Here is a 27,200-nt window from a genome sequence, read left to right on the forward strand (position 1 = left end):
ACTGTGCTCTACTACTTATTTGCAGTCAGGAGGGTTCCATCAACCACGAGCTGGACTGACCTGAATAAAGAAAGCTTACAACATATGCATAGCCTTTGCTGGTTTGCAGTCACTAGCACTATTATACCATCCAGTTGGGATGCCTGCTTTATGGAAGACACATGGATGCTTCCTTATTCCTCAGCTGGCCCGTGTGTAAGCTGGTGAAAAGCTACAGGCAGGATTTGCCTCATACTGCATTCACCCCATTAAAAACCAATGCGATGATTTCAAAGAAAAAGATAAAATAGTCTGGTGGATATACATAAATATTTATTATCAGTTTAACTTCATTTTACTAGAAATCTTTAAACAATTTTTCTTTTTTTTTTTTCTTTTTTTGCCAAAATGTTGTATCTGACACAGTTGCTGCTGTCATTGCTTCCCTGCACTGGGAATGCAGGGCTTACACTTAAGATTCCAAAACAATCTATTCAAGATAAAGAGCTTTCAACTTTAGTGCATATGGAGCTATTTAAGGATTGGTAAAAAGAACCCCCTTCCCCCTCCTAAATGAAGAGTCTGTTACAAAGAGATTTCATTACCAAAAAGTGAATATACAAATGCTAAAAAAATGCTGGCTTGAAAAAGTGATTTCAGAATTTACTGTACACATTGTAACAATTTATTATATAAGCTGCTTCTACATGCAAGCAGATCTTACATTTGGTGTAAAACATTTATACACATTCTTTACAATTTGTACATATTTAAATGGCTGTATCAAACAACACTGCACTATGGAATTTTGGAAGCAAACAACTAAAATTGGGAGGAGAAAAAGACAAGGTTTATAAAAGGTGAACAAAACTCGTGACACTGAGAAGCATCTAGACTTAGGCTTTGTCTTGTTTGGTTTGGTTTCAGGTTATTCAGGCAGACCCAGATTTTCCTTCTAGCACAGAAAAGTAACACCAATGCAAAACAGAGTAAGGCAACTATTGAACCAGCAGACTATACCCGTCACTTAGAATGGCTTATTGGTAAAATGCCTTTTTTAGTTGGTTTTTTTTTAAACTAAGATATATATATATTTAGGCACATTTTAGCAAAACCTGCATTTTGGGTTTCCTGCTTGCCTATGGCAAGAAATGAATTACTGTACTTGGTGCCCATTGTGAACACGGTGGTGGCTTTTTTGGTTTGATTCTGTGAAAAGCCAAGGCCTCAAATGGTATTTCAGTAGTATGGAAGAGGACACATCTTCACTTGGTCTAAGATGATGATTAAAGAACAAAGCTTGTGTGATAACTAACAATGTTATTCAGTACTTTTGTCACCTTTGAGTTTGCATTAGAAGGCAACAGAAAGTTAACCTGAACCAATGGCACACCATACTACTACACGAAGACCTGAGCTTAGTTGGAATTTGGGGATGTCTACTAGCTGGGGTTAGATGTGGCAGTGTCCCCTCTGCTGAAACACTACAAACTGTCAGAGGGGAAGCTGGCCCTGTACAGCACTGAGAAACACCAGTGCCTTATGGCATAACATTGGGGGAGTCAAAGTGCTGGTATGGAGAACTGTTTTTCACACTTTTCTGAATGGCTCATTCCTAGTTTGTACTTTGTCTTCTTACACAGTGCATAGTGAAAAAGTGAGCCTGACATAAGCTCTGAGGTGGTGCACCACAAGAACGAGATTTAGTTACAAGAAAAAAAGAAGAGAGGGAAGAATGATTTATATTTACCAGAAGTCGTACTGGGAGCAGGATGCCATGGCTGCATATGGGAAGCAAAACTTAAGAACAAAGCATTCATTCAGGAGATTATCACAAACATGTGCCAGAAACATACATGAATATAATTCCTCCTGGTTACTGAATCAATGGAGAGCTCAACTGAATATAATGAGTATTAAGTCATTTTCTCAAGTTTGTCTGCTTTCCCACTTAAAAAAAAAGCTACAAATGTGTCACTCTGGTGTTGATCCAGAGTTTTTGGAAGAACATCTGATAAACAAGTCTTCGTGAAATCCATGGCAACATACCAGTTTGATAATTTAGATCCCTATAACTGACAGCATTACCCAGCTGGTTTTATTTAAATAATGATACAAATGGGAGAGCTTTCAAGACAGGAGAGCCTTATTGTATGATTTAGGCTGATAAAGTAAAATTTTAAATAATACTTTTTTTACAACTGATTCTTGTTGGTTTGGGGTTTTGGGGGATTTCTTTTTGCAAAGGCTAACAAATTTTTATTAGCATTGCCCCCACATCAGAAAAGCACTTTGGAGTTGTTCTTTATTGTTGAATACTCCTTCTCTACATCACAGGAAAGCGGCTGAGTGCCTGCCTCAGCTTCTGTGCAATCTGAAACAAAGAAACAGAAGAGATTTAATATGTAATCACTTTACACTGTGCAGAAATATGATGACAGGCTAAGAAATTAGGTGTTCCCTTGTGATGAAACACTGCAGGCATTACTGCAGGTTTTGTGTATGCAGAACTCTCAAAACATTCCATTATAAAGACTTCTCATATATACACTTTCTGCCTTGTTAGTTTGGTTAAGGCACTTTTTGCCTTGTTAACTTCCACTGCTCCAGTTGTGTTGGAGAAAGCATTGTAGGCAGGGCTGTTATTCTGCCTGTCTGTTTATCTTGCACTGCACTGCACCATAGAGCTCCAGGAACAAAGCCACATTTTCCAGGAAACCCACCTCCCTGCTGAAGCAAGGCTGAAACACCAGAACAGAGCTCCTTTGCACTGCCCACAGTTCTCATGGTAGCCATGGCCCCACATGTGAACATGTACTGGGGGAGAGAGGATTTGCACAAGAAAACTGGTGAGGCTGCAACCAGAAGGACTGAAACAGGCTGGACAAGAGGCTGAAAGAAGGTAAGGGGAAACCTAAGCTTAACCCCACCAGATGTGTTAAGGAAAGTAAGCAAAGTGACCTGTTGGGGGACCTACAGTTGTCACCCACTAAAGATACCTCTGAAGCTCTACTGGCAACTTTTACAGCTGGGAAGGGGCACCAGTTACTTATGAGACTCCTTTTAGTGATAGAAGTCAAGTTCCAGCACATTCAAACTCAAATGTTTTACCTGCATATCATGTTAGAAAACTTGTTCTTGGTTTATTTTAAAAAAAATCACAAGGAATACATGCATGAGAACACTGTTAAATTAGAACTACAGTGGTAGGGAGACTGCTCAGATTTAATATATTTAATGTCACCTGAAAGGTTCCTGTCTCTCCTGCCCCACACTTGTATACATCAGGCTTTAAATCACAAAAGTTTCCCTTCTCACTCATCCTATGGGAGTGAGAAGGGATGGTTGAAATGTTTCATTCTGTTCAGTGCAGCAGGCCTTACTTAATGCACATTGGAGAACTAAAATTCTTTGTAACCCTAGTACTGGCGTTGGGGAGCGAGGAAGTCACGCTATCAACAATATGGTTTCTGAACAGTGGTTTTTAGTTCTATTAGGTTTATTGTAACAATCACGTACATAGGACAGTGTCTATAGGAAAATACTATTGTAACTCATTCTTTCAGTTTTCAGGTTTTTTTACAATTCCTTTTACAATTTTTTGTGCAATTCTTCAAATATCTGCTCTGTGGGAGCATGGATTAATCCCTGTATTTCCTATAAAAGCAGTAGCACAGTACATGCCAAGCAAGCAGTGCTGAGACCCTGTCCCTTACCGTTTCATAGAACTGTGCCTGCTGCTCCAGATAGAGACGAATGACGCTGTTGTAGTCATAGATCCGGTTACTGTGGAAGTGATTCATCTCAGCTGCAACCAGACCCAGGAGACAAATTATTTAACAGAAGCATTTATAATTAGGAACAGTTTCACTCAGTTCAAGTTAGTTACTCTGCAGCAAGCTCAGTGTCCAGACCTGCCAGCACCGTTACTGTTCTCATGCTACCACAACCTGTTCTGCCTGCAGCACTCAAGTTATAGTGGAACTGTTTGTCAGATTGGTAGGGGGTCAATTACACACCAACCCGGACACTTCCTGGACAAAGCCAGGTTCTTGTGTTACAATACTCAGGTGCACAAAGATTCTATAAAAAATACAAGCAGGATTTTCTTCTACTAAGGTAACTGTTCCTTCCTGAAGGGTTTCCAACAGAATTTTGGCGAGGACATTCAGATTTCCAAGGGTATGGGTATCAAGTTGTAAGCCCCAGCTGTAAATACTTAGCTCAAAAAAAAAAAAAAAAAAAAAAAACAAGATACAACCAGCAGTGTCTGACCCATTCTTGGCTTAGGCTGTTTCAATAGATATCAAAGAAACAGTATTACTGAATCTGTAACACAGCAATGTCTACATCTCAAATCACAGCTTATTGCTAAAAGAAGTTAAATATATTTTGGGATATCAATGGAAGGAGAAGAAATATTCTACACTGTAAAAGTCATCCTAGAGGTCTCTTCCACAATTAGCACACATAAAACACAATCCTCTTGCATCACTGTGACAAAGAAGAAGGGGGTGGGGAGAATTCTTGGTTGTTTTTAAAACCAATTTTGTGTGCTGCTCTGACTTCGTCACATAATATATCGAGTACTCTTGGCTTTAAATCATCTAAAAATGATGCAACCCCCTCAGCAATGAGTAATCTCATTGAAGTCAGAAACAGGATGCACTTAATGGCTTGATATCCTGCAGGATTGAGCCCTGACTCCTCACTTCCCCAGTTTTTCTAGTGTGGTGTGCTGCACCTTATATTTACAACACCTCTAACCTAAAGAGGAAAAAGTTCATTCAAAAAACTTCCAGGAAATAAAGATCTTATCTAAATGGACATGAATCTCAGCTGGGAAATGATTATGTCTGACTAAACTAAAACTCAGAAAAACACTTCTGCTCGTGATGACCTGCTTCTTGCACCAGGGTCAATGCGTTTAATTTGAGACATTATCAATTCCAAATCAAAGGATCAGCCTGGGGCAGTTGTTCTGGGTTTTTTAATTGAATCTTCAAAACATGTGTCTTTTGCAATAGCGACATGAGATTTAAAAAAAAAAAAAAAGGGGGGGGGAAGGCAAAATAACTGCAATTTAAAAAAATCTAAGCAAGTCACAAAAAAGCCCCCACAAACAACCCATGGCCAGGTTTTATTCCTGGCAGCAGCAGATTTTCTTTCAAAGTATGCTGCTCAACACAAGTCCTTCAGAGGTCTACAACACTGCCATTTAGCTCAAAATTTGTTTTACCTTGTAGTGCATAAGCCATGGTGCTCACACGTTTCACCATGTTCTGTTTGTCTTGTGGCGTTATTTTACTGGTTGCAACTAACTTGTCACTTTCCTTCACCCTTTCTATTGCTCCCTGTAGAAACCAAATGCAGAAAGGTTAAAAGAGTAATCAACTTAGGGGTCTTCACAGTAATATAAAATGCCACTGGCTACATTTTGAGCTTTCATTCAGTACACATATGTACACAAAATGATTGATTCTGCCTTCTCATATGTTCATCCAAAGTTTGTTATTTCACTTTATTGCTTCCAAAAGTCCTTGGAAAAAGTGACTTCAAACACAGGCATGATCAGAGTCATCAGCAAATTGAGTTGGATACAGGCAATAATTCACAATGATATATACAAAAAGGACAAATGGACCAAGTTTCAAATTACAGATGACCAACATAACTGACATCCTAAAGCCTGTAGAACCTTATTTGCATATTTTACAAGATAAGGCAACATAAAACTGTTTTTCAAGGGACTACAACTCATTGCAGTGTATAGCCACTGACTCAGCAAAATCCTTGAGTCACATAAATAACAAGCAGAAAAAGATATGCCTCCCCTACACAATGTATTTGTGCCAAACAACATGCAAGAGAATCTATTTACATGTCTCTTGGCAGTAGGCTTATGTTACAAGTTTTAAAAACATTTCTTCTTCTTTTATGGTATTTTCCCCCGATGATTCTGTGGGATGAGGGACTGTAAATGTCCTGAAGAAAGAACACATAAATCTGATATGCTTTTATCTTTGTTGCTCTCAGAAGTTTGTTCTTATGCCCTTGTTCTATACATTTAACACCTCAAGTGATTAAAAAACCACAACTCCGGATATTTGTGCACTTGTTTTAATACTTCACAATACTTAGTTTCCTGAAATACATTGCAGCAGACACATGACCCTAAGGAAAACTCTATGACCAAACAAAAGAAGGCAGAACATCCAGAACTATACACAATGGCTTTTGTATTACAGAGAACAAAGTGGTTGAGTTTTGTTGCTGGTATTTTCTTTGTTTTTTTCTTCCCCCCAGAAATATTAGAGCTTAGCTCTGGTCTCTGGTTTTTGATATTAATGAAACTTCTACACAGTGCATGATTATTTCTCACATATCAGCAAGCCAGCCATGCAAGTGTACACAAGTTTTCCTACAATACTCGTATGGTTTTATTATTAGCTATCACATAAGGCTCAAATTTAACAAATCTACACTCCTGCTATTCACTCCACTGGGACATGAAGTTAACCTGAAGAAAATCATGAACTTTCTATTGCTCCACTAGCAGAAAGTCATGAAATTCTAGCTTTCCTTCCCTCTAAGTACTTCTTCTTTCAAAAATCAACATAGCAGTTTCACAGAAACTTCCAGTGTTTCAGCAGCAGGGGACAGGCTGCTGCACACATGCAGGGTATGATGCCACTACTTTTGCTGCCGTCCCCACTGCCCAGCCCTTAAAAAGAAAGGCTCTTCACATACCTTATGAGCTGCTATGATGTCGGGGAAGCAACCAAGAAATCCCTTATATTCATGATTTGTTTCCATCAAAAAGTGAAGATCTTTCTTTGGCTAACAAACAAAGCATAAGTGTTAGTCAAGTATCTGTGGCAAATTAACATCACAGAAAAGAAACTATGATGCCAAGAAAGGGCAAAGGGGAAAACAGGGAAGGAAACAATTGAAAAAACCCAAACCAAAATATTAATTGTTTATGCAAGTTTTTCATATATGCAAAGGTTTTTTTAAAAAATGTAAGTTTTTAGAGCAAGGCAGTGTGTATCATTGTGCAGGTGCCTCTGTTCTTTGTTTCATTTAACACTAGCTTATGAAATGAGGGGTTTTTGCCTTAAGTTTTCACCCAAGAAGAGTTTCCAGTACAGTCTCTCATTACATATACAAGTATGTACATGCACAGGTGCATTTCCTTAGCTGTCAGTGAGGAAAGGTGTTTTAAGAACTTTCAGATTCAACCTTGAGATAAAGTGGATCTGCATTTCGGAGACTTTAAGTGTAACGTGCTAAACATCAGTGTATGTCTTGAATACCAATCAAGGTTTATTTAAGCCACATTTTTACTGAAGCAGGCAACTGCATGTCAAGGCAATGGAACAGGTGTCATACACAGGTATTCCCCCATATGGAGCAACAGCAAAATCTGGATCCTGTAGACATTTGGGGAATGCAGAGGGAAGGCAGAAACTCTGTCCTTGATTAAATGTAATTCTTTTGTATCAGTAATGGAGACAGTTCACAGACATCAGAAAATGAGCCCATTTAAAGAGCAAACAATCATTTTAGTATTTTAGAAACCAGAACATGGGTTTTCTGACCAACAGAAATGCTCCCTCATCACATTCCCCCTGAGCTGACACAGCGTAGGAAAGAAGATGAAAATGCATTTTAAATTGTTAAAAGCAATTTCATTTAATTGGTCTATAGCAGTAGCAGCTATATTTTAATCGAAGAGGAAAAAAGAAAAGTCAGAAGTAATCCAAATAGGTGATATGTCTGTACACACTATGCCATTGCATTTATAATATTCCTACCTGATCTGCTACAAGACTGGCAATTTCTTCATAAGTTTTCCCTGCTTCTGTTATTGCTCCATTGAGATCAGATTCTCCTAGAAGTAAACATTGGTGTTCAAATTACAGTAAGTCAATTGCAACAAGCAATTTGCCTTGATTCAAGGGAAATTTATAAAATAGCCTATTTACAATAATAAATACCAAGCCATCCTTTTATAACCAGCAGAAATAAATAATTTTTTAAAAAACATTTAAGGAGGAAAACTGAAGGTCCTGTAGAAAATTAATGTTCTACCATAGTACTAGCACTACTTACTTCTACATTTAATACTTTTATGCAGTTTAAATACACAGTTATTCCTCCCCATGGGGCAACAGCAAGTTTACCAGGATGGAAAGGAAGGAAGAATGAGGAGGGTTACAAAAGACAGACTGACAAAGCTGCTGTGCGACTAACCCTGAGCTCTCTGACAGTCCTGGACCATAACTGTTTGAAGGTCAGAGAAGCAAAAGGAGGCTCAAGTCACTTTTTCCCTTGACAACAAGACTTCTGATCCTTTAGGGAACTCTTAGATAATATTTTCAAGCTCTGTAAAATTCACTGGTTTTCAGAGTGAGTTTCTAACTTTCATCCTCATATGAAACAGATCAAAGGGCCTACAATCTATGCTTAACAATACAGACATCACCATAAATCCTAAGCTAGACAACACAAGCACTCATAACACTGTATTACTAACAGGACAGGCTACCTGGGACAAAGATGGAAACAAGCCTTACATTCTTGTATGTTTCATGCCACTTCACCTTCCCATCCATGTTAGCTTGTCCAAAGCACGTAGTCAACAGTACAGAAAGAAAATTGAGGTAGAGAGTAGAAAGGCGAAGGTATAGTTTGCAGATATCAAACTTTAGTTTAAGAAAAAAATAATTTTCTTATGCTTTCAGCATGTCTTGATATTAGGCAGTGGTTAGTCTTTTATGAACTTTTTGATTTTATTCTGTAGATATTAATCAGTGACTAAACTGAAAAGTACCATAGATTTCATTAATGATTAATTTGAACATTAAAGTACCTTGTTTTACTACAACATATGGTCTAATCTACATTAGAGATTTATTACATAGGATTCCTTCATTTTAGTGTGTCCTAAAGGAAACAAGGTAATGACTGAATGTTGCTTCAGTTCTATCAATCGATTCCTACTTTCCATTAGACTGGTTTCATAAAGTGAAAAAGCTGTGAGGCAAGGTCCTAAGAACTAGTAAGTCCAGTAACACAAACACTGCTAAACAAATCATTATTTTTCTTCTATTTGGGCCTGTTAGAATAAAATTAAAATAAAACCAACACTAATTCCAATTTTGAGACTAAGGAGATACACAATTCATAAAATACCTTAATCTTTTTGTGAAACAATAAAAAAATGGAGGGTGATCAATTTTATTATTTCATGCTTAAGGCTTAAGTATTTTCAGTACTTCAGAATTCTTTTGTCTGCTCAGAAGTACCCTTGAAGTAACTGCTGCTTAGGCAACTGACTCCTAGATTTTGGGATAAAAAATGGGGTGGCTTCAGAGTCAGAAGCCAGGTTGGTCTAGATGCTGCCATTCATTTTATAATGCCATAAAAGATGGTAAAATTCCCTGTCTGGGGGAAAAAAAAAAAAAAAAAAAAAAAAAAGAAAAAAGAAAAAAAAGAAGAGTATGTATATTTAAGTTGACTAAGTACAACAAAATCCCTCCCTTCTGTGTCAAGCTCACTCAAGGAACCTTCATAAATCAGAGCTTCAAAGGATCTAGACAAACCCTCCCAACACCAATCATCTTTTCTTCTCAGCATTCTCAGCTTCTGAACCAATGCAAAGCTGGGAATTGCCTCCTTAACTCAGTCTGTGAAAGCTGAGTTGAGTTCCAGTGCAAGGACACAGCATGATGTCAGGGGTTCTTTAATCAACGGAATAGCAGAAAGCCCCAAATGTTGCTAACATTTATAACAAAATTATGTTAGTGTTCAGAAACAGAGGGGGCCTAAAAGCATTGACTGAAGGTAGCTATAAAAAGAGCAGTTAAAACGGCCAGTAATATTCCACAGATATTTCAACCAAACCACAAGGAGAAACAGATATTCTCACTGATTTACAGGCTGTGTATTGTCATAAGGAGATGAAGAAAGATATAAAACTATGAGGAGCATTTTGGAGATTTTTAATAGAGCATCTCTTAGCAGTTCAACTGCTTGGTAAATGCCAGTGATAATCAGTTCAGACGGAATACACTAGACATATTGGGGGAACTAACACTCCAAGTCTTGACTTGGACAGACAATTTTTTTGTCAAAAACTATTTTTGTTTTCTTTTCTTTTGAAGTACATTTTAATATAATTCAGTAGGAAAAATAACAAAGTTTGATGCACTAGCAGCAAATACTTGCAGCAAAGCTTTTCTTGGTAAGTACACCTCAAACTGATACCTTCAGCACAGAAGCACCTTGTAAAGCAGGATTTGCCTGTTGCTAGCTGACAGGATAGTGAAACTTGCATGTAACTGCCTAACAGAATTCCTGAGGGGTGATGTAGGATTAGGAGATCTTACCATGGTTGAATGGCATACCAGTTATTCACATTTTCTTAATATAGGAGGAAGACTCTTCCAGATTTAGTGCCGCAAAAGAGAAGCCATGCTATTTAAGGCTGTGTTAACCTTAGAGTATCCTATGATACAGTAACACAGGTAACACATTGCAGGCTGCAGGACACTTCCAGGCATGTTCTGGTACTGTCCAATATACATTTTTGGACCAGGATCATGCTCGCAAAGTGCTCATTCTTGGAACCAACTGGACAGTACATAAGCTCACAGCCAAGTTAAATCAGAACCCTTTAAAGGTACTCTTGCCTCTGCAAATACTGGGGACAGATCCCTAACACACACTGGGGCTGGCAAAGAATAGATAAGGCTCATTCTGTAGACAAAAAGAGCTAGAGTGAGTCAGATTAACAAGTGTATCTTGCCTGGTGCAATGTGCAATCTTAAATATTTTAGGCTAGAAATTAGAAGAGAAGGCAGTAAGCATCACCACACAAGGCTTTGCAGAGCAAGCAGGCATCAGTGATGAACGTGGTACGGACAGTAGATACATCCCATCCTAACTATGCAAATGAACCAACTAACAATAAATGCAGTATGTCAGAAGTCAGCTACCAGCAGCTAGAAATGTTTCTGTCACCATATCAGTCATCACAATCTTCAGTAGCCTATATGCTTAAAATTTCAGAACACTTGTATTACAAAAAAAACAACCCAACCAAAACAAAAAAACAAGGATGAAGAGATTCAGCTCCCAACAGAAACTGAACTGAGTGTCCTTAAGCATGGCTGAATAAGCCATTCGTCTTTACTGACAGTCCAGAAAAATCATACATCATACTCAGCCTAGCTACTACTTCTTCACTGGAAGCAATGTGTCCTCTTTTAAATACTGAGATCCGGAGAGCTGTGCCCTATCACTTTAAATCCAGGTCTGCTTAATCCATAGACCTGCACCTGATGGAATGATCAAGTGAATCCATACATGAGCAGCAGGCAGGACAGAGTGAGAGAAGCAGTGCTGAAGCCATTTAAAGCCACATCTGCATCATACTTGCTCTCTCCTCCTGGGAACTCAAAAAGCAAATAATCCCTTATATTACTAATTTGGAAATAATACAATGGTACAAGTTATTGAAAAGAACAAAATATATGGAATCAAGGCAAAGGCATCTGTAGGAAGGGCACTTTTCTCAACAAGACACAGGTGCAACCAGCTGTGACTGGGCAAAGAGCAAAGACAGACATGCTTGCCTTGTTCCCAAACTATCATGGGATCTATTTTTTTCATACCATTCAAAGATGCTGGAAATCAAATTCAAGCTTTCCTTTCTAAGGCTGATCTGCAATTTTGTATCCTAGCTTTATGACATACTATTTTCCCTTTACCCTGGCAAAAGAATGTGCTAGAGCCCAAGCAATTTTCAGTCCTTTCTCAAGTCTTGCTACAGATTTTATCCAGGCAGGATTTACAGTTTTCTAACCCATGCTAAGAATACATAACCATGCAAATCCCCTACTTCATTCTCACATCCAACAGTGACTTTTAAGGCAATATGCTATGCTCAATTCTAGCTAAGCAGTCATCCTGCTGAAATATAGGACAGAGATGACAAAAAACTATGAGGGCAATGGCTATTTCCAAAACTTTCAGCAGCAGAGAATCTGTGTTTCAAACCTGACAGGCTCTTTTTTAGGGCTCTTGAAGGAGAAGCAAAGGTGAAGGACAAGAAAAGGCTACAGTAGCCAACCCTCCAGCCCACTTAATGGATTACAGAACACTGCAGTAAGTTTTCCATCATGGTGTGGAGTTGTTGTATCATGAAGTCACACAATAGTCCTGTGACAGCTATTTTCAAGGCTGCATTTCTCTCCTTTCTCCTTGATATCACAAAAATGCTACAGCATGTTTGGACAGTCAGGTCAGTGACCAGATTCTATATTAAGGGATAAAACTAAACTCTTCCACCACCACTAACTCACCACAAGATTATACAGTGAGAGAAGACAAGATTGCAGACTACAACATAAAAACCACGTAACATACACAGAAGAAAGGTTTTAGTATTTTTTTGCAGAACCATGTTTGACATCTAAACCTCAAAGAGGAAAGCATTAATATTTTCAGAAAAAAAAAAAAGGAAGTAGCATGATGTAATTAAAATACCTCTTTTTAAGCAAAGTACAAATGAAGCTACAGAAGTACCTTGGTATCCACTAGTGCTGAAGACCAGTGCCAGGCTCTGCAATGCTTTTCCTATCTTCTGGTATTCCTTGGGTAGTGCTGAAAGTGGGGAAAGGATGAGGAAAAGAGGGGAAACAAAAGCAAAAAACCGACAAGGGTAAGTGAGACTAAATCTGCAGCATTTCCAAAACTTGATGAAGTAGATGTCAAAAACAACTAGGTTTTACATTTTCTCTAGTGACACATTTATAATTATATTCTTTACCCCCTCCCCTGCTACACATGATCCAAAACTGGATAAAGCAATTGCAGTCTGGATTCTTGAAAGGTATAAACAGTTGGGGAAACAGTGAGTGAATGCTATTAAAAAAAATTTAAATCTCATTGCATTTCTAGCTCAGTCCTCCTATGCATACAGTGAGGTTTTTTCCCCTCCCCCTCATCGGGGAAGGAAGAGGGTAAAGTGCTGCAGTGTGATATGGAGAATAGGTCTCATTAATATTTTAAGAGAGGAGATTATTATACAGACATATAATACCCAAAATCTCCTCAAATAATGTATTTTATATTTAAAGGCACTAGAAACCAAGATATCTAGGTATAAAAATTATGCAAGTATCTGAATAACAAAATTGTTTCTTATAATCTATTTATTGAACATGCATGCATAAACTGCTCCATCACAATTAAATTAATCAGCTGTGATTTATGAGTGCATTCATTATTAACACTTTGAACAGCACCACTCCAGAGGCCTAGAAAGCAATCTGAAAAGCAAAATCAATTTTTTATAGGTTGCCTATGCTAGCAGAAAAAAAACCCCGAGTAGATATGGGTTTTGTTATCAAATATTTGTATTCAGAGGGTACACTGCCCAGGCAAATAGAAGGTTTTTAGCTGCTCTAACATCCCACAGAATCTGATTTTTACAGGAAACCCCTTTGTGTGGTATAAAAAAACAGCAAAAACCCCCAAATCAACCCCCCACCCCAACTGCCTAATTTTATTGATTATCTTTGATCAAGCTCTTCTCCAGAAGCCAGACTATTTATGATAACTGGTATATCGTACACAACAAGCACAATTCAGAGTAGCAGAATTCTGTTATCAGCTATTACACTGATACTGAATCTCCAGTGGAAACTTCAGTGAAGAAGCTTTGGTTACTTTTCACATGTATTTAAGAAGTTTCCATTGTCAGTCATTTCAAATCTCACTGAATGGAAGGCTTGTAACTATTGCTCAGGAAGTGGCAAAAATACTTCTGATTAAGAGTAAAGTCTAGAGCTGACAGGGAACTTAAAACCTAAAAGACTACTAAAATTTTGCATGTTCCAGTTTACCAGTCTCTTTTTTTGTTTACACTATGAATGTCTAGAAAATTAAAAGTTAAAAATTTTTGACACAATCTCAACTGTATTGCTGCATCTACGCTAACTAATTAATAGTTGTAAATATTAGAAGAGTAATTCAGTATCTAAAGCACTAGTGTTGTAAGTTTAGGAAGACTTTAGCTGTTAAAAAAATACTGAATTTCTACTGTAAGCACAAGTCACAGCCAACCCTTGGTTTGATCATTGCTTCTGTAACTGCAAAGCAATGCTGGTTTTCTAGTCTCATCTGAGGAACCTTACTCCTTCCCCTGTTCTCCACTTTCCCCTCAGTATAATTTGCTAGTGCAGCAAGGTGTGTACCATGTTAGAGCTCTGTCATGTGTTAGACTATTTTTGACCAGCAGGAGGGTCAGTTGTGTGTAGAAGGAAACCCCTTTATTCAAAGTTGGGAAATATAATTAATTTAAAGTTAACATACTATAGATACTGAAATCTAATATAATCACTTCCACGAGAGATGGAGCTTCTACACTTCCCATTCTCTCTGGTCAGCCCCAAATATTCAGCTATAGTGTTAGATTAGTAAGAGCCAAAAACATAACTTAGGAGATATATTTCAAGTTCTGGGGACAAGGTTTTGGGTGGGGTTTTTTTGTTTGTTTGTTTTTGTTTTGCTTTGGTTGTTTGTTTTTGTTTTTTTTTTGTGGGACTTAAAAGGAGAGTAAAAAGAATTAAGGAGATTCAAGGAGATTTATGTGATAGGTCTTTGGTTGCCAGACACTACAGCCTGCCCTGAAGTGTTTCTTATTATGATCCTCAGCTGTAGTACCTGCTTCCTTTCAATAGCTGCCTTGTGGTGGCCACAAACACTGAACACTGCTGTGGACTAGGAAATTAGAGCCCAGGCAGAGTCATAGGGACTTGGTGTGAAGTTCTGCAACCCTAAATATCTGTGGGAAGGAAGAGACAAGATAGGAAAAAAAAAGAATTGGGCTAAAGATTAAGTTAGAATCAAGCTGGTTTTTCTTTTCTTTATTCTCTTAAACTCATTTCATCTTTAAATCACTCCTCCTAGCATGCAAGGATCCTAAATAAGGGGTTAATAAGATGCAATTATTTGAAAATATGATTTCATCAAATAAACAGGTCTATTTTGCCCATGTCACTAAAATTTAAATAAATGACCAATATATGAGAACAGATCCAACAAGGGCTTTAGCTGCATTACTAGAATTATTTAACTTTAAGTATATTTAAACCTATGGGCAGGGAACAGATATTTCTGAGATAAATAACCCAACAAAAAGGCCCATATCAAACACACTAACAAAAAACTTGCACAATTTATACTCTTAGACTGAAAATAGCCAGAATGTCGTACAATTCCCATGATAATTTAGGAGTTTCTTTAAAGATGTGCCTTGAATTATACACATTAAAAAAAAAAAAAAGAAGAGAGAAAAGCACCACAGAAATGTCTGCTGTGTTCAGAAGGACACTTACGCCCTGTACACCTCTTCCAGTGCTCCTGTCCCACTGTCAGCAGCTCTTTAACTCCATCATCCATTGCTTTGGTGAACCTACCCACTGCATCACATTTCTGTTCTCTGTGGCATTTTGAAAAAGCAAAAACAAAAAGCAGTTTAATAGATGCATAATGCTAACTTTAAACACAATACTGAAGTGTTTAGTAATGTCAACTAGGTCTTAAAAAATACGAGAGATATAAATCAATTCCTTGAAATTTCTGCCATTTCACTGAATTCAGAATTACCCTCTTTAAATACCGGCATTATTCGTTCCGTTTTTCCTCTGTTAGACTCACAGACATGTGGCACTGGACTAGCACTCTTACTACAGTGTAATAGAAGCAGTGAAATTCATACAATGAAAAAATAAAAAGAAAATAACTGAGTCAGATATTTTGATAGAAGTCTAACACAGGTGAATAAAACTTAATATAGCAACTTTCCTAGGGAAATATATATGCATACTTTCATATTATATTGTCAAGACCATTGTGGTAACCTGCATTATAGGGAGCAAAACCAAAACAATCTGTGATGCTCAAAAGAGAATTTTGAATTAGTATGTGCTTTTTACTCCTCTTTAAGCATGTTTTCATGCAGCTATCATTTTTCCATTAACACAGCACTGCATACACCACAATGATTTGTGAACTCTACAAAAGAAAACTTAACATATATTTCATAATTTCCAATGAGATTTATTTGAACTGCATCAGATTTTACAAATGCTCTCAGCCACGGCCTGCATGAGACAGCTGTCACAGCAAGGGGACACTGAGTGACTCCCCAGAGCCAGGGCAGCAGCTCCAGCTGTGGCCCAACAACCTAGAGGTTCCCACTTCCCCACCAGCACTTCCTTCCTCAGTTGTTACAACTATGACACATAATTATTTGCATAAAACTAGCACCTGGGCTTTCTAAGAGGCTCTTGCTTTACTCCCCTTGCCTCAGGAGCAAAACATCCTTTAATTTTCTGAACTTCATACTTTATAGTATTAAGATCACCAAAAAATGCTCATGAACCTGTGCAGGACTCTCAAAATACTAGCAAAATTGTTCAGTAAAGAACATCTTCACACTGAAGAACCTAAGAGTTACTGAACAAGCTGGTTTGCCCACTTTGTAGGTGGAGTGATGGCTTTCAAGACTCACACACACTTTTAACAGCATTCCCACACACTGGAACATGTGGACATCTGAGATGTTACAGCCACTCCTGCAACTGCTTAGAAACAGGTCCCCAGCACTACTCCAGGCTGCCAGCCCCAGCCCAGGAACCCTGGTGAGCATTCTCCTCAGGCTGGTGTGCCCTCCCTGCTTGGCACAAACTTTAGCACAGCACATGCTGGGCACTCTCTGCCAGGGGTGTGTATGTAGCACATTCCCTCTCCTGTACCCTGGGTACAAAATCCTCCCTCTCATTCCCCCCTTCAGCTTTCATACCACTGGGATATACAGAAACCACATCACTTAAGCAAAGCAGTCAAGGTTGAAGTGTAAGTGACCTAAAAATGCATGTTTTTCTGCTGGTACAGAACTGCTATCACACAGCTATTATATCCACTCAATATGCACTGCATCACTTGCATAAAGCCTGTATTGGGTGTAGATACACCACTGCTTTGCTACTAAAAACACTTCTATCCAGTTTATCCACACACACACAAAACACTATCCAGGTTTCTGTGATCCACAACAGCAAGAAAAGCATGTCACACATACTACATCCTCTAAAAAAAAAATTATTAAGCCTAAAGGAGTGAAATAAAGGCTGCATAGTAAATCCAGTCTAACTGTGTGAAACCCAAAGGTTTATGACCATTGGAATATACATTAAAAAGTGCATGTATATGTAATATACACATATATAAAAGAAATATATCCATTTGCACTTCCAGAATGAAATTTGATAATTTAAGTCACTTTTCATTTTTAATAGCTTTCTACGGATTACAGGAATTCAAATGTGCGTACATTACATACAACTATTTTACAGAAACCTTGTTCTGCTTATTGGTCCATCTACAATTATCCTAAGCTACTTGGTAAATTTAGCATGTTTTGTTCAGCATGAGCTGAAAGATTAAAGATCAAAACACACTTCCACAGCAATATAAAAGACAACTCCATAGGATCTGACAGCACTCTATCCTATCAACTAGTTTTATGTAAATTGTTTTGGGATTAGTATTCAGCCACTGAAGTCACAAAGACATCACATAGAGTTCCACCAAGTATTGAAGGGGTTGATATAAAAATTTAATTATTTAAACAATTTTTCAGCTCTGCCTTGATGAATACCTCTTCAAATCCATGAATATATGTGGACACTTAGTTTCTGAGTTTTGGATTATCTCAGCATCTGTTGTATACCCAGATGCATAATGCCCATACAAAAATAAATCATCTTACATTTCTACCATGTCCAAGTCAGGAGCTTCTGGTTCCATTGTAGAAAAGATCATGACTCCTACAGTTTCATCTTTTTCTGCCTTCCGCTTTCCAGTTTTCCACTCCTTAAAAAGAAAAAAGAAAAAAAAAAAAGAAAAGAGAGACACAAAATTTGACCACCACTCATCCTTCTTTAAGGGCATGTGTGTAAGGAGTGAATGAAATGTTTATGAGAACTGTGAACCAACAAACCACCCCTGAATTAAAATCTTTCCTTAAGAAATGAAAACTTCAGAGGACCCAAGGCTTTTTACAGTTTCCTAAAGCTCTCCCCCTCCTCCTTTGTGCACTTTGTTGCCTTAATTGTGGGGTCAACAGACCCTTCTTGTGTGTTACTGAAATACAGTGTAAGAAAAATGATAATCAGCTGTCTCCACACATAGGATAAGTCTCATATCAGAAGCCGCTCAAGAAGATCATGAAACTATTATGCAATTATCAGACTAAGCTCTTAGTGGTTAAAAATTCCCTATATATTGCAACATCTGTTCTGTTCATACATCTATAAATAAGAAACTAAGAAGTGCTGACTAGTTGGCAGAATTATACAACTCCCCACTAACCATCCAACCAGCATTTCACCAGGACTACTACTTAATATGTTATTAAGCCTCTGCTTACAGGATCACAGAATAATTCTGGTTAGAAGTACCTCAGGATGTTTGTAGTTCATCCTCAGACTCAAATCTGGTCAGCTGTGACCTTAGTCACAGGAGACTTGAACCCTAGGAATTTTTAAGACCAGAGTGAATATTTACTTTTGCAGCAAATTCTATGTGTATTTACAAGTATGATTATTTTGAGGAGAAAGCAGCAGAGTTTTTCTGTTTATTTCCTCATTAGTAACAGATCTGGAGCTCAACCATGAAGAAACCGGTATTTACTGAAGGTTTACTTACTCTATTTATCATTTACTGAAGATATTAAGTCTCTTTTTAAAAAGCATAATAAAATGTGTGTGAATAAAAAATGGCTGGTCATGTCAGGTAAGGCTGCAACATAGTGCTATTACAACCCATTTCAGTGAAAAACTGGTATTCAGGGATGAGGATACGGGCAGGGGGTTGTTTTTAAATATAATACAGGATCAGGCAGAACCTAGATCTCCTATGAAGTAGCTCTTGTTTTCAGAGCAGCTCCACTCAGAGGATCACAGTGATCCAGCAGAGACAGAGCAGGGCAACAGCCAAAAGAGTTTTATCTATGTTCCTATTCTGCCGGAGGATATAAACTGTCCCTTGAAAGACTGGCAACAAAGTTACTTTGAAGAGCACAACTGTGTGGGAATAGTGTGCAGCATTTCACAGCAGCAACTTTATGCCTTATTTTGATCAATCAGCTGAGTAGGGAATCGCAGCAGTTTCCAGCCTGTCACTACCGCCCACAGTGGGGCGGCAACAGAGTTGAATTCTTGGTCTGACGGGGAACTGTGAGGGGACAGCAATTCCTCAATCTCAGTCTTGTGTGAACTTGATTTCATTTCCTACCTTCTCATCTCGGAAATTGAGAAACTGCTGGAAAACTTCACTTTCTGAGACAACAGGATGGCGACACATTCTCGTCATCCAAGCCTGCAGCCTCTCCATGCGCATTTTGATAAATTCTTCTTCAAAGCGCCCTGTTACACATTGAACAATAATTGTTACATTTACAGGCTAGCGCCTTCCAATTCTTTTTTTTTTTTTTTTAAATTTAAATAGAAAAAACCTATAATTCATCCGGTGAGTTATTAACAATTTAATATTAAGACTCAGAACCTACAAGAATCACAGAATCCTGAGTAGGAATGGACTCACAAGGATCATTGAGTTCAACTCATAAATAAATGGCCCATTATGCTAACAAATCAAAATAACCTAAATAACAGTACATTGATTACTGATCAAGAGTTTTCTCCCCTTTTTAAAGATAGCCAGGAAATATTAAAAATACCCAATACCCACCCACAATTCAAATACATTTTTTTGAAAAAAAACTAGTAAACTTTTGGATGGAAAAATTAGGTATTCAGACAACCCAAGGGAAAAGCCAGAAACCGGCTTGGAATGCAGGTATTTTTCTGGTACAGTTTAGTAAAGTCTTGGTCAATATGAGGTTCAAAAACATTGAAGAAAAAGGAACTACAATCCAAGTTGCCTTGTACAAGGTAACAAAGCACTGAAATTAGTGCTAAAAAAAACAGTTCAAAAAACCACTGAAATTGGATTGCTCGAAAATATTTGAAATTACTCAAATACAAATCACAGATTTAAAAAGCAGTGCCTCCTTTAAACATAATTCCATATAGATAAACTGGGAAAAAATCAATAATTCATATGCATAAACTGGTTAGAATATATACATACATGTAAGACTGTAACTGATTTTTTTGGTGCTTAAGGTATTTTTACTGCAACCTAAATAAGTAACCATATTTTTCTTAAACCAGTAATGCATCATCACTATGTATTCATAAGAACAGTTAGTTTTAGTAGAAACTGGTCTTCTTGATAGAATCCTTTCTAATTTAAAAAATGCATGACATCAGACTTCTAAAGCATACAGTGAACAGGATTTGAAAGGAAAGGAGAATCCTCCAGCACCCAACTCTTCTGATTTCCATAGCACCGCAGATGACAAGTCTTGAACACGTGTACTGTTTCAATATAATTATACTGCATAGTTACTATGGCAGCAGATCTACAAAGTTGAGGTTTTTGTGGTTTGGGCTTTGGTTTTTTGGGGGGTTTTTTGGTTTTTTTTGCAAATATGGAAACTAGCAAGATTAGCAGATAAATAACAGAACTAGTGAAAAATTAACTTTGTGTATGGGTATTTTTCCTTCAAATTAGCCAAAAAAAAATAATCAAACACTACAAAATAGATATTCTATATGATTCAGTATATCCAATCCTTTGTTTTATTTTTAATCTATATAGAAATCTCCACAACATTCCTGCAAGGAGTGCAGAACAACAGAACAGTAGCAGTTGGAAGTTACATGCTGGTCATTAAACGTATCATCACAAGTATATTGTCAAAACCAGGATCCTGACAAAGTCAGTCTGGAATCTTGTTTTGTCAAGATCAATTGACAGAATTGCTTTAGTAGACAGTCTTCAGAAAGAAGCCTCCTAAACACAGTTAAGGATAAGCACCCTTTTCCCAATTTCTTAATGTTTCAGAAAAAGAGACACCATTTTGTTTGGTTGGTTTTGTTTTAATTATTATTTTTTTGCATGGGGCAAGGTATTCTCTCCCATAGAATCCAGAAGACAGAAATTCACAGGCAATGGATTTCGTCAAGATGTGATGCCAGACTTTCTGGATCTTTTGAGACATAGTTACAATGAAATCTAGAGATCCCATCATGTCTCCTGCTTTCCTTTTAGTAGACATGCACACGTTTAAATAAAAATGCTGGTCAATTCTAAACACGAGGCTAAGGGGAAGAAGTCACTTCCTCACTTTTCAGTTTCCTCGGCATTTATCCCAGCAACTTCATCAATGCTGAGCTTTCTTCAAACACAGCAGAGCTGCTGCATTTTGAGTGATGCCCATAGCCACGTGGTTGGCAACATGCCGATGCTTGTATGTTTGGTTTTGGCTGTTTATCTTAAATGCTGTATAATCTTATCAGAAACATACAAGTGGAAATGGGCTAAAGTAACGCATTTTCCTCCTACACAGGTGTCCATTCTTTTCTTCACATGCACTATAGCACATACTTGTAGAAAGAAAGCCAGAGACTACTGAAAATGCATAGGCATTGTCATATTCTGTTGCAATGACTAAACTTATGTGCATTTAAAGAACCCAATCCCACTTTTCTTGAAGTCAGAACAATAGATTTTCACAAGCTTTCAACAGTTTGGTCAAGCTGAACTGACATCAAACCAGAGCAGAACGCTATATGAATGCAAGATGCTTTCTAAATCCAGTATGAAATCAAGCAAGAGGAGAAACAGCTGCAACATTTCACTTGGAAGCAAAAAAAACAGTTTGTCAGGGGATGCTCCCTTTCCTCTGGGAACTTTGTGTCAAAGCTCCTACATAACATATATCCATAACATAACATATGTACAATCAAATGCAAAGAGAAAAACCCAAACAAAACCAAACAATGCATGCCCCTCCCCAACGCTCAAAAAAACCCCTTGCAAAAACATTTGCCCAGCCAATCGACAAATACAGAACATAAGTAGCTATCTCTTCTCTCCAACAGTAATTATTATCTCATGTAGTAACTAGGGGGATTTGTTTTGCTTTTAATTACCTTTTTTTTAATCACTGGACTAGATAATTGAACCTGAGTTTTGAAGTGATTCTCCTAGTACTGATCTGTTATTATCAATCAGTCATAACAATTCATCATAAGTTTTGAGTGGTGAAAGGTTGGGCTTTCTTTGACACCTTTTTTAAAAATAATGGGAAAACAAACAGCAAGAAATAACTGAACCTTATAAAAAACTGATTTCTTTATTTCCCATTCCATGAATTCAGAACTGGGAATAATTACCTGTTACTTGCTTGTCTGGAAGAGAAGGGATTGGAATGGCTAATCCAAATTTAACCAGGAGCCGCTCATACAACCAGTCAAAGTGCTTGTATCTGTGGTTGACAGACCGATTAGTGTTCTGGAAGAGAAACACAACTCTGAACTTGGACAGGCATACACATAGTCACATGAAACAAGCATGACCAGAATGGTAACCACATGGAATGTAAATAAAATTTATGACTTAGAGCCTTAATACAGAAGAACTTGAAATTCTAGAAAAAAGCAAATCCTTGGGGTAAAGAAATATGACACCACTTACTCTTACAATGCTCTTGCCAAGTCACACAAACTTTTATTTATATGTACAAATGACACATATTTGTGAGACAAAAGATCCTGTTTCAGATACACTTACAGTGCAGGTCAGCTGATACTCAATGTAGCTCTTGAGACCATACATTTTAGAACCTTTTTTGGGATCTGCCACCACACAGTCAAATGTAGAGGTAGGATATACCCACATTGGGCCATAATCACCAATCTGTAAGAAATTGCAAAATACAACATGTTGCATCAGCTGCAAACAAGGAGACAAATATCTTCTCTCTTTGCTTTAGAGTTTCCACTGATTTCAGTGAGAGGCTGAGAGTCTGGAAATAGAAGGGTTTCTTGCAAGCGGGGACGAATGACCACAGTTGACTTTATCTTGTGTATTTTACACTTTTCCCCAAATAACAAAGGAAGGAATGGTGAATTCTAGGGCTATTTCAACCACATTTCACTAGAACAGCATATATACAGAAGAGTTTGGTTTTTTAGATCAGAAGATGACCATCAGGATTGAATATTGCAAACCTCTACAAATGTAGCTCCTACATGTAACTATCTAGATAACGAATAGACAGTGTAATGCATTTGCTCTGCATCCCAATCCCTAAAAGGCTTAAGTTCATCACAAGTAATGCATATACAGCACGATGAAAAAAGTACTGACAATAATCATCATCATCATCACACTTATGATTTTCATTATGACAGTTCAATTTCTAATTATATGTTCAATATCTGTTTCTTCTGACCCAAATATATACAGCAATTTTGAGGATAAAAGCTCAGCTGAAAAAAACAGGGAAACCTGAGGAGGATTATAAAACCCAACCAACTATAAAAAGAAAACAAAAAAACCCCCACACCACACATACTGAAAAATTATACACAAGCCCAGCTTACAATTATGGGAATTTTTTCTTTGGGTTTTGCTAGCTGCTTTGCCAACAGATACTGTTCCATTCCAGGTTTTGCAAATCCAGGAAATCTAACAATAAAGAGAAGTGATAAGTTAATTCCAGATTCTCCTTCTTTTGACATATGCAGAATTACCTGCCGTTATAGGAAAAAAAGCCTAAAGTATTTCTCAAGTATAGAAAAGAGTTTATGTGAATTACTGTAACAATCAACATTTTGCACTGAAAAAGGCAGAAAAGTTTTGGCTACTGACATCCAGGGTTTTGTGTGTGTCTTGTGTGTCTGTGTGTGTAATAGGCCCCTTCTTGCAGAGCAAAGTAGCTATTCCTGCTCTGCCATCTATCATACTGAACATAACAGGAGGACACAAAGTAATACCTATCACTGCTCTGCAGCTCCACCCTCTCTGGAAACACCACACACACAGAGATGTTCATGCACCTGAGATTTCAAGTTATGAACATTCAATCATCTGAAAGAATGATAAACAGAAGATCTACCAAGTGCTTCTAAACATGAATTATCTTAAATAATTTATCCACCAACTAAAAGAAAGCCAAACAATCACTATAATGTTTTTAAAGTCTTACAAAATGCCTTATAAGAAGCAAATGGCGGTCCTTATTCTAATTAGGAAGTTTATTAGCCCTCGAAGTATTGCTAACCTGCTTGCAGAAACACAAGCAGTAAAGTAGGACTTACTCCACAGACAAAAAAAAAAATCTCTTAAATAAGGTATTTTTGTGAGTTTACAATGAATAAACAATGATACAGAGGTACTCATGCAACACTGGGCATAAAAACCCACTGATGAACAAAATTAACTAGTCATGCAGAGACAGTTGTTTTTAGTTATATACCCAAGGAACCATTATTCGACAATCCTTTTACACTCTGTTTTCATCTACTTAGAGATTACCACACACTAGCTCTCAGAGTAACAGCAGTTTTAGAATAAACAAACACTAAGCTCCAACGTAAGATAATGCTAGTATAGCCCTGACAAAGCTTGAGACTACTGTAAGATTTTTATCTATAAAATGAAACTTTCTGCGGCTCAAGAATCAACCTGGATGATGCACACAGTAGAAAAGAACTTTTCCCCACTAGAAACTCAAATTGCTCAAGAACTCTGGGGGAGCATCTCTCATCAGTTTCTACTGTATGAACAAGTCATGCACCACCTTTGACTTTCATTAAGAACAAACTGTCAAAGACAGTTAAATTTTAAAGACTTGAAGTTCAGGCATTGTGAAAGTGTCATCTGCCTGTACGACACCACCAAAAATTATACAGCTTTGTTATGTACTTTCAAGCTTTCAGGGATCTGTGTCCTCTGCTTGCTTAAGGAGTGCTCTGAACTACAAATCCACCTTCTCTTCTGCCCCAAAACTGTAATATTTACATTGCTTATTTCAAGGATGTTGAATTTACACATCTTGACAAATTCCAATTCTCTTCAATATATACACATTTCCCCTGCATTTTCCATTACTTGTTAAGTGGTAACTTCATAGCAGCTGCACGAGAATTTCCACGCTGGACCCCCCCAGCCTCTGATGCCTCAGCCTCCTTGTAACCAAGGTAAGATGGTGAAGTTGATTTTGGGTCATCCCAGTCATCATCCCAATCATCGTCATCAGCAGCTGCTGAAGTACAGGAGGGACCAGGGGATAGGGAAAGGAGAAAGTTACATAATTTCTCTTCAAAAGAAGCAGGTAATTTGCACTCACATACAAATAATCAACCAGGTAAATATATTAAAATCTCTTTCAGCCTTCTATTTCACAATTCCTCCTCAATTACTACTATCTCCATCAAATACAACCTGCAAAGCAGTGCACTGGAAATCCACTGAGGGAGACGGGGGGGAGAAAAGAAAATAAAAAATAAAGAACAGATGATGGTGTGTTAAGATAAACTCAACTGTGTTCCATACTCACAAACTCCAAGTTAGCATTCCCTAGTTATGGGTTCTCCCCTTTATTTAGGCTGTTACTACAAAAAGGTAGAGAAGCCTTCTGAAAGGCTTCTTAAAATTAAGGATTTAAGAGATTATTCCTTCAAAGGATTGGGAGCACAAATTCAAGGGAGTTTAAAAGTTCCAGTTACACAAACTGAACAATATGCCTGAGAATAGATCATGTATGCACAAGACTTTGGCTTGTCAGATTTCTATAAAAGTTTGAGGTATCTGTTACTGTGGATCCAATTTTTTAAAAAAATATTTAATTTTTAAAACTTCTATTATTTTAGTGTCCAGATTACCCACATGGCAATGTGCTATTAAGAAACTGGTTTGGTTTTGTTTTTCAAATAAGCCACGGTCTATAGCTACGAAAGGTTACATAATTCTTACCTCTACCCTCCACCTACTCTAATTTATTTTTTTTAAAAAAAACATTATCACCACACCTGGTCCTTGATACGCCTGTGGATGGCCAAATGCTGCTGCTGCCTCCCAGTTATTTGAAGCGCTGTTTCTCTGCCCAGCTGCACTTTCAGGCTTCGTTGCCCAGCTGTCAACAGCATTTCCATTATCCCAGTTCCCAGACTTCCCAACGTTCCAGCTGGACCAAGGATCATTGGCAACGCTTGCCTAGATTGTATAAAGACACACGTAAAGAAGAATTGGTGAAGAAATGAGCAACAGCCACGTACTTTCTTCTTGAAGTCTTTTGTCTCCTGCTGGTAGGCTGAGTTTGCATTCAGCACTTCACTCATTTGATTTAGAAGCAGCTGCCAAATCTTGCATTTCCAGCTACACAACTCCTGCATGCAGCAAGCACTTGGAAGAACTGATCAGCTTTCCAGCAATGTGACACCAATACATACTAATAAGAGTGCTTCTCCTCAGGGTAATTAAATTATTTGTAGCAACAGGGTTAGGAAGCAATCTCGGCCATGGTAATTATTTTACACTGACACCTTAGTAAGTATGGTACTTGTGAACTATTAATTACCTAAAGCTATGAGCTAATTAGCACATTTAAAACCAGAACTCAGAAGTCAAGAATTAGGTTTTTGCAAATACTTACTTTATCAAACTCATACTAGTAGCTTTACTAAAAGCAAATAATAAATTGCTCACCCACACCATCACTACTGGTGGCAATTAGGGAGTTAAAACCTAACCTACTGAGCTTCCCTGTCAGAGCTTAACTCATTCACAGTGAAGATGGAGGAGGAAAACGTCATCTGCCGGGGAACAGTCTGGTATCTCCCTGTAGACCTACTCTCTCAGCATAAGCTTGTGGTGAAGGCACTCGCACACCCCCTTCTGCTAATGCTGTTGTGGAGGTGGAAACCTCAGTGAAGGAGTGCAGAGCAGACATGTCTCTAACTACTGCATTTGGCAAGTTCACCTTTGCTTAACAGCTTAGCATCCTGCTCAGCTCCTTGATTTTAACAGTACACTTTGAAAAAGCATTGACTAGTTAAGTGTAGTCTACTCCAGACACTTAGTGCAGAGACTTGCTGGCAGAAAGAAAAAAACTGCACACATATCGAAACCCACACACTCAAAGTGTAGGAGGAAGAAAAGAAGAGGAAGGAAAGCAAACAAAGCCAAAGAAGGCTTGTCTTGTTCAGCAGAGGGAGAAACTGAGT

At 37.8% G+C, this 27,200-nt stretch overlaps 1 protein-coding gene across 2 annotated transcripts in view; it reads right to left on the reverse strand.

Moving 5' to 3' along the window:
- Positions 1-633: 633 nt before the first annotated feature.
- SNX9 (sorting nexin 9) overlaps positions 634-27,200 on the reverse strand; it is a 61,103-nt gene continuing 34,536 nt past the window's right edge. The window contains exons 5-18 of one of the 2 annotated variants that reach the window (XM_066179034.1): positions 26,007-26,190; positions 25,087-25,237; positions 23,577-23,661; positions 22,762-22,887; positions 22,365-22,482; positions 19,354-19,484; positions 17,828-17,931; positions 15,390-15,493; positions 12,574-12,651; positions 7,797-7,873; positions 6,730-6,819; positions 5,219-5,333; positions 3,696-3,787; positions 634-2,353 (exon numbers count right to left, since the gene is read on the reverse strand). In XM_066179034.1, the coding sequence (XP_066035131.1) occupies positions 2,306-2,353; positions 3,696-3,787; positions 5,219-5,333; positions 6,730-6,819; positions 7,797-7,873; positions 12,574-12,651; positions 15,390-15,493; positions 17,828-17,931; positions 19,354-19,484; positions 22,365-22,482; positions 22,762-22,887; positions 23,577-23,661; positions 25,087-25,237; positions 26,007-26,190 (1,503 nt within the window). In that variant the 3' untranslated portion in view covers positions 634-2,305. Of the gene's footprint in view, positions 2,354-3,695; positions 3,788-5,218; positions 5,334-6,729; positions 6,820-7,796; positions 7,874-12,573; positions 12,652-15,389; positions 15,494-17,827; positions 17,932-19,353; positions 19,485-22,364; positions 22,483-22,761; positions 22,888-23,576; positions 23,662-25,086; positions 25,241-26,006; positions 26,191-27,200 lie in introns of both variants that reach the window. The other variant, XM_066179033.1, reaches the window with a different exon arrangement.

Source organism: Chamaea fasciata, unplaced genomic scaffold (assembly GCF_029207755.1).
Source record: "Chamaea fasciata isolate MVZ Bird 193981 ecotype frontalis unplaced genomic scaffold, bChaFas1.0.hap1 SCAF_3, whole genome shotgun sequence".
In the NCBI taxonomy this organism is placed as follows: domain Eukaryota; kingdom Metazoa; phylum Chordata; class Aves; order Passeriformes; family Sylviidae; genus Chamaea; species Chamaea fasciata.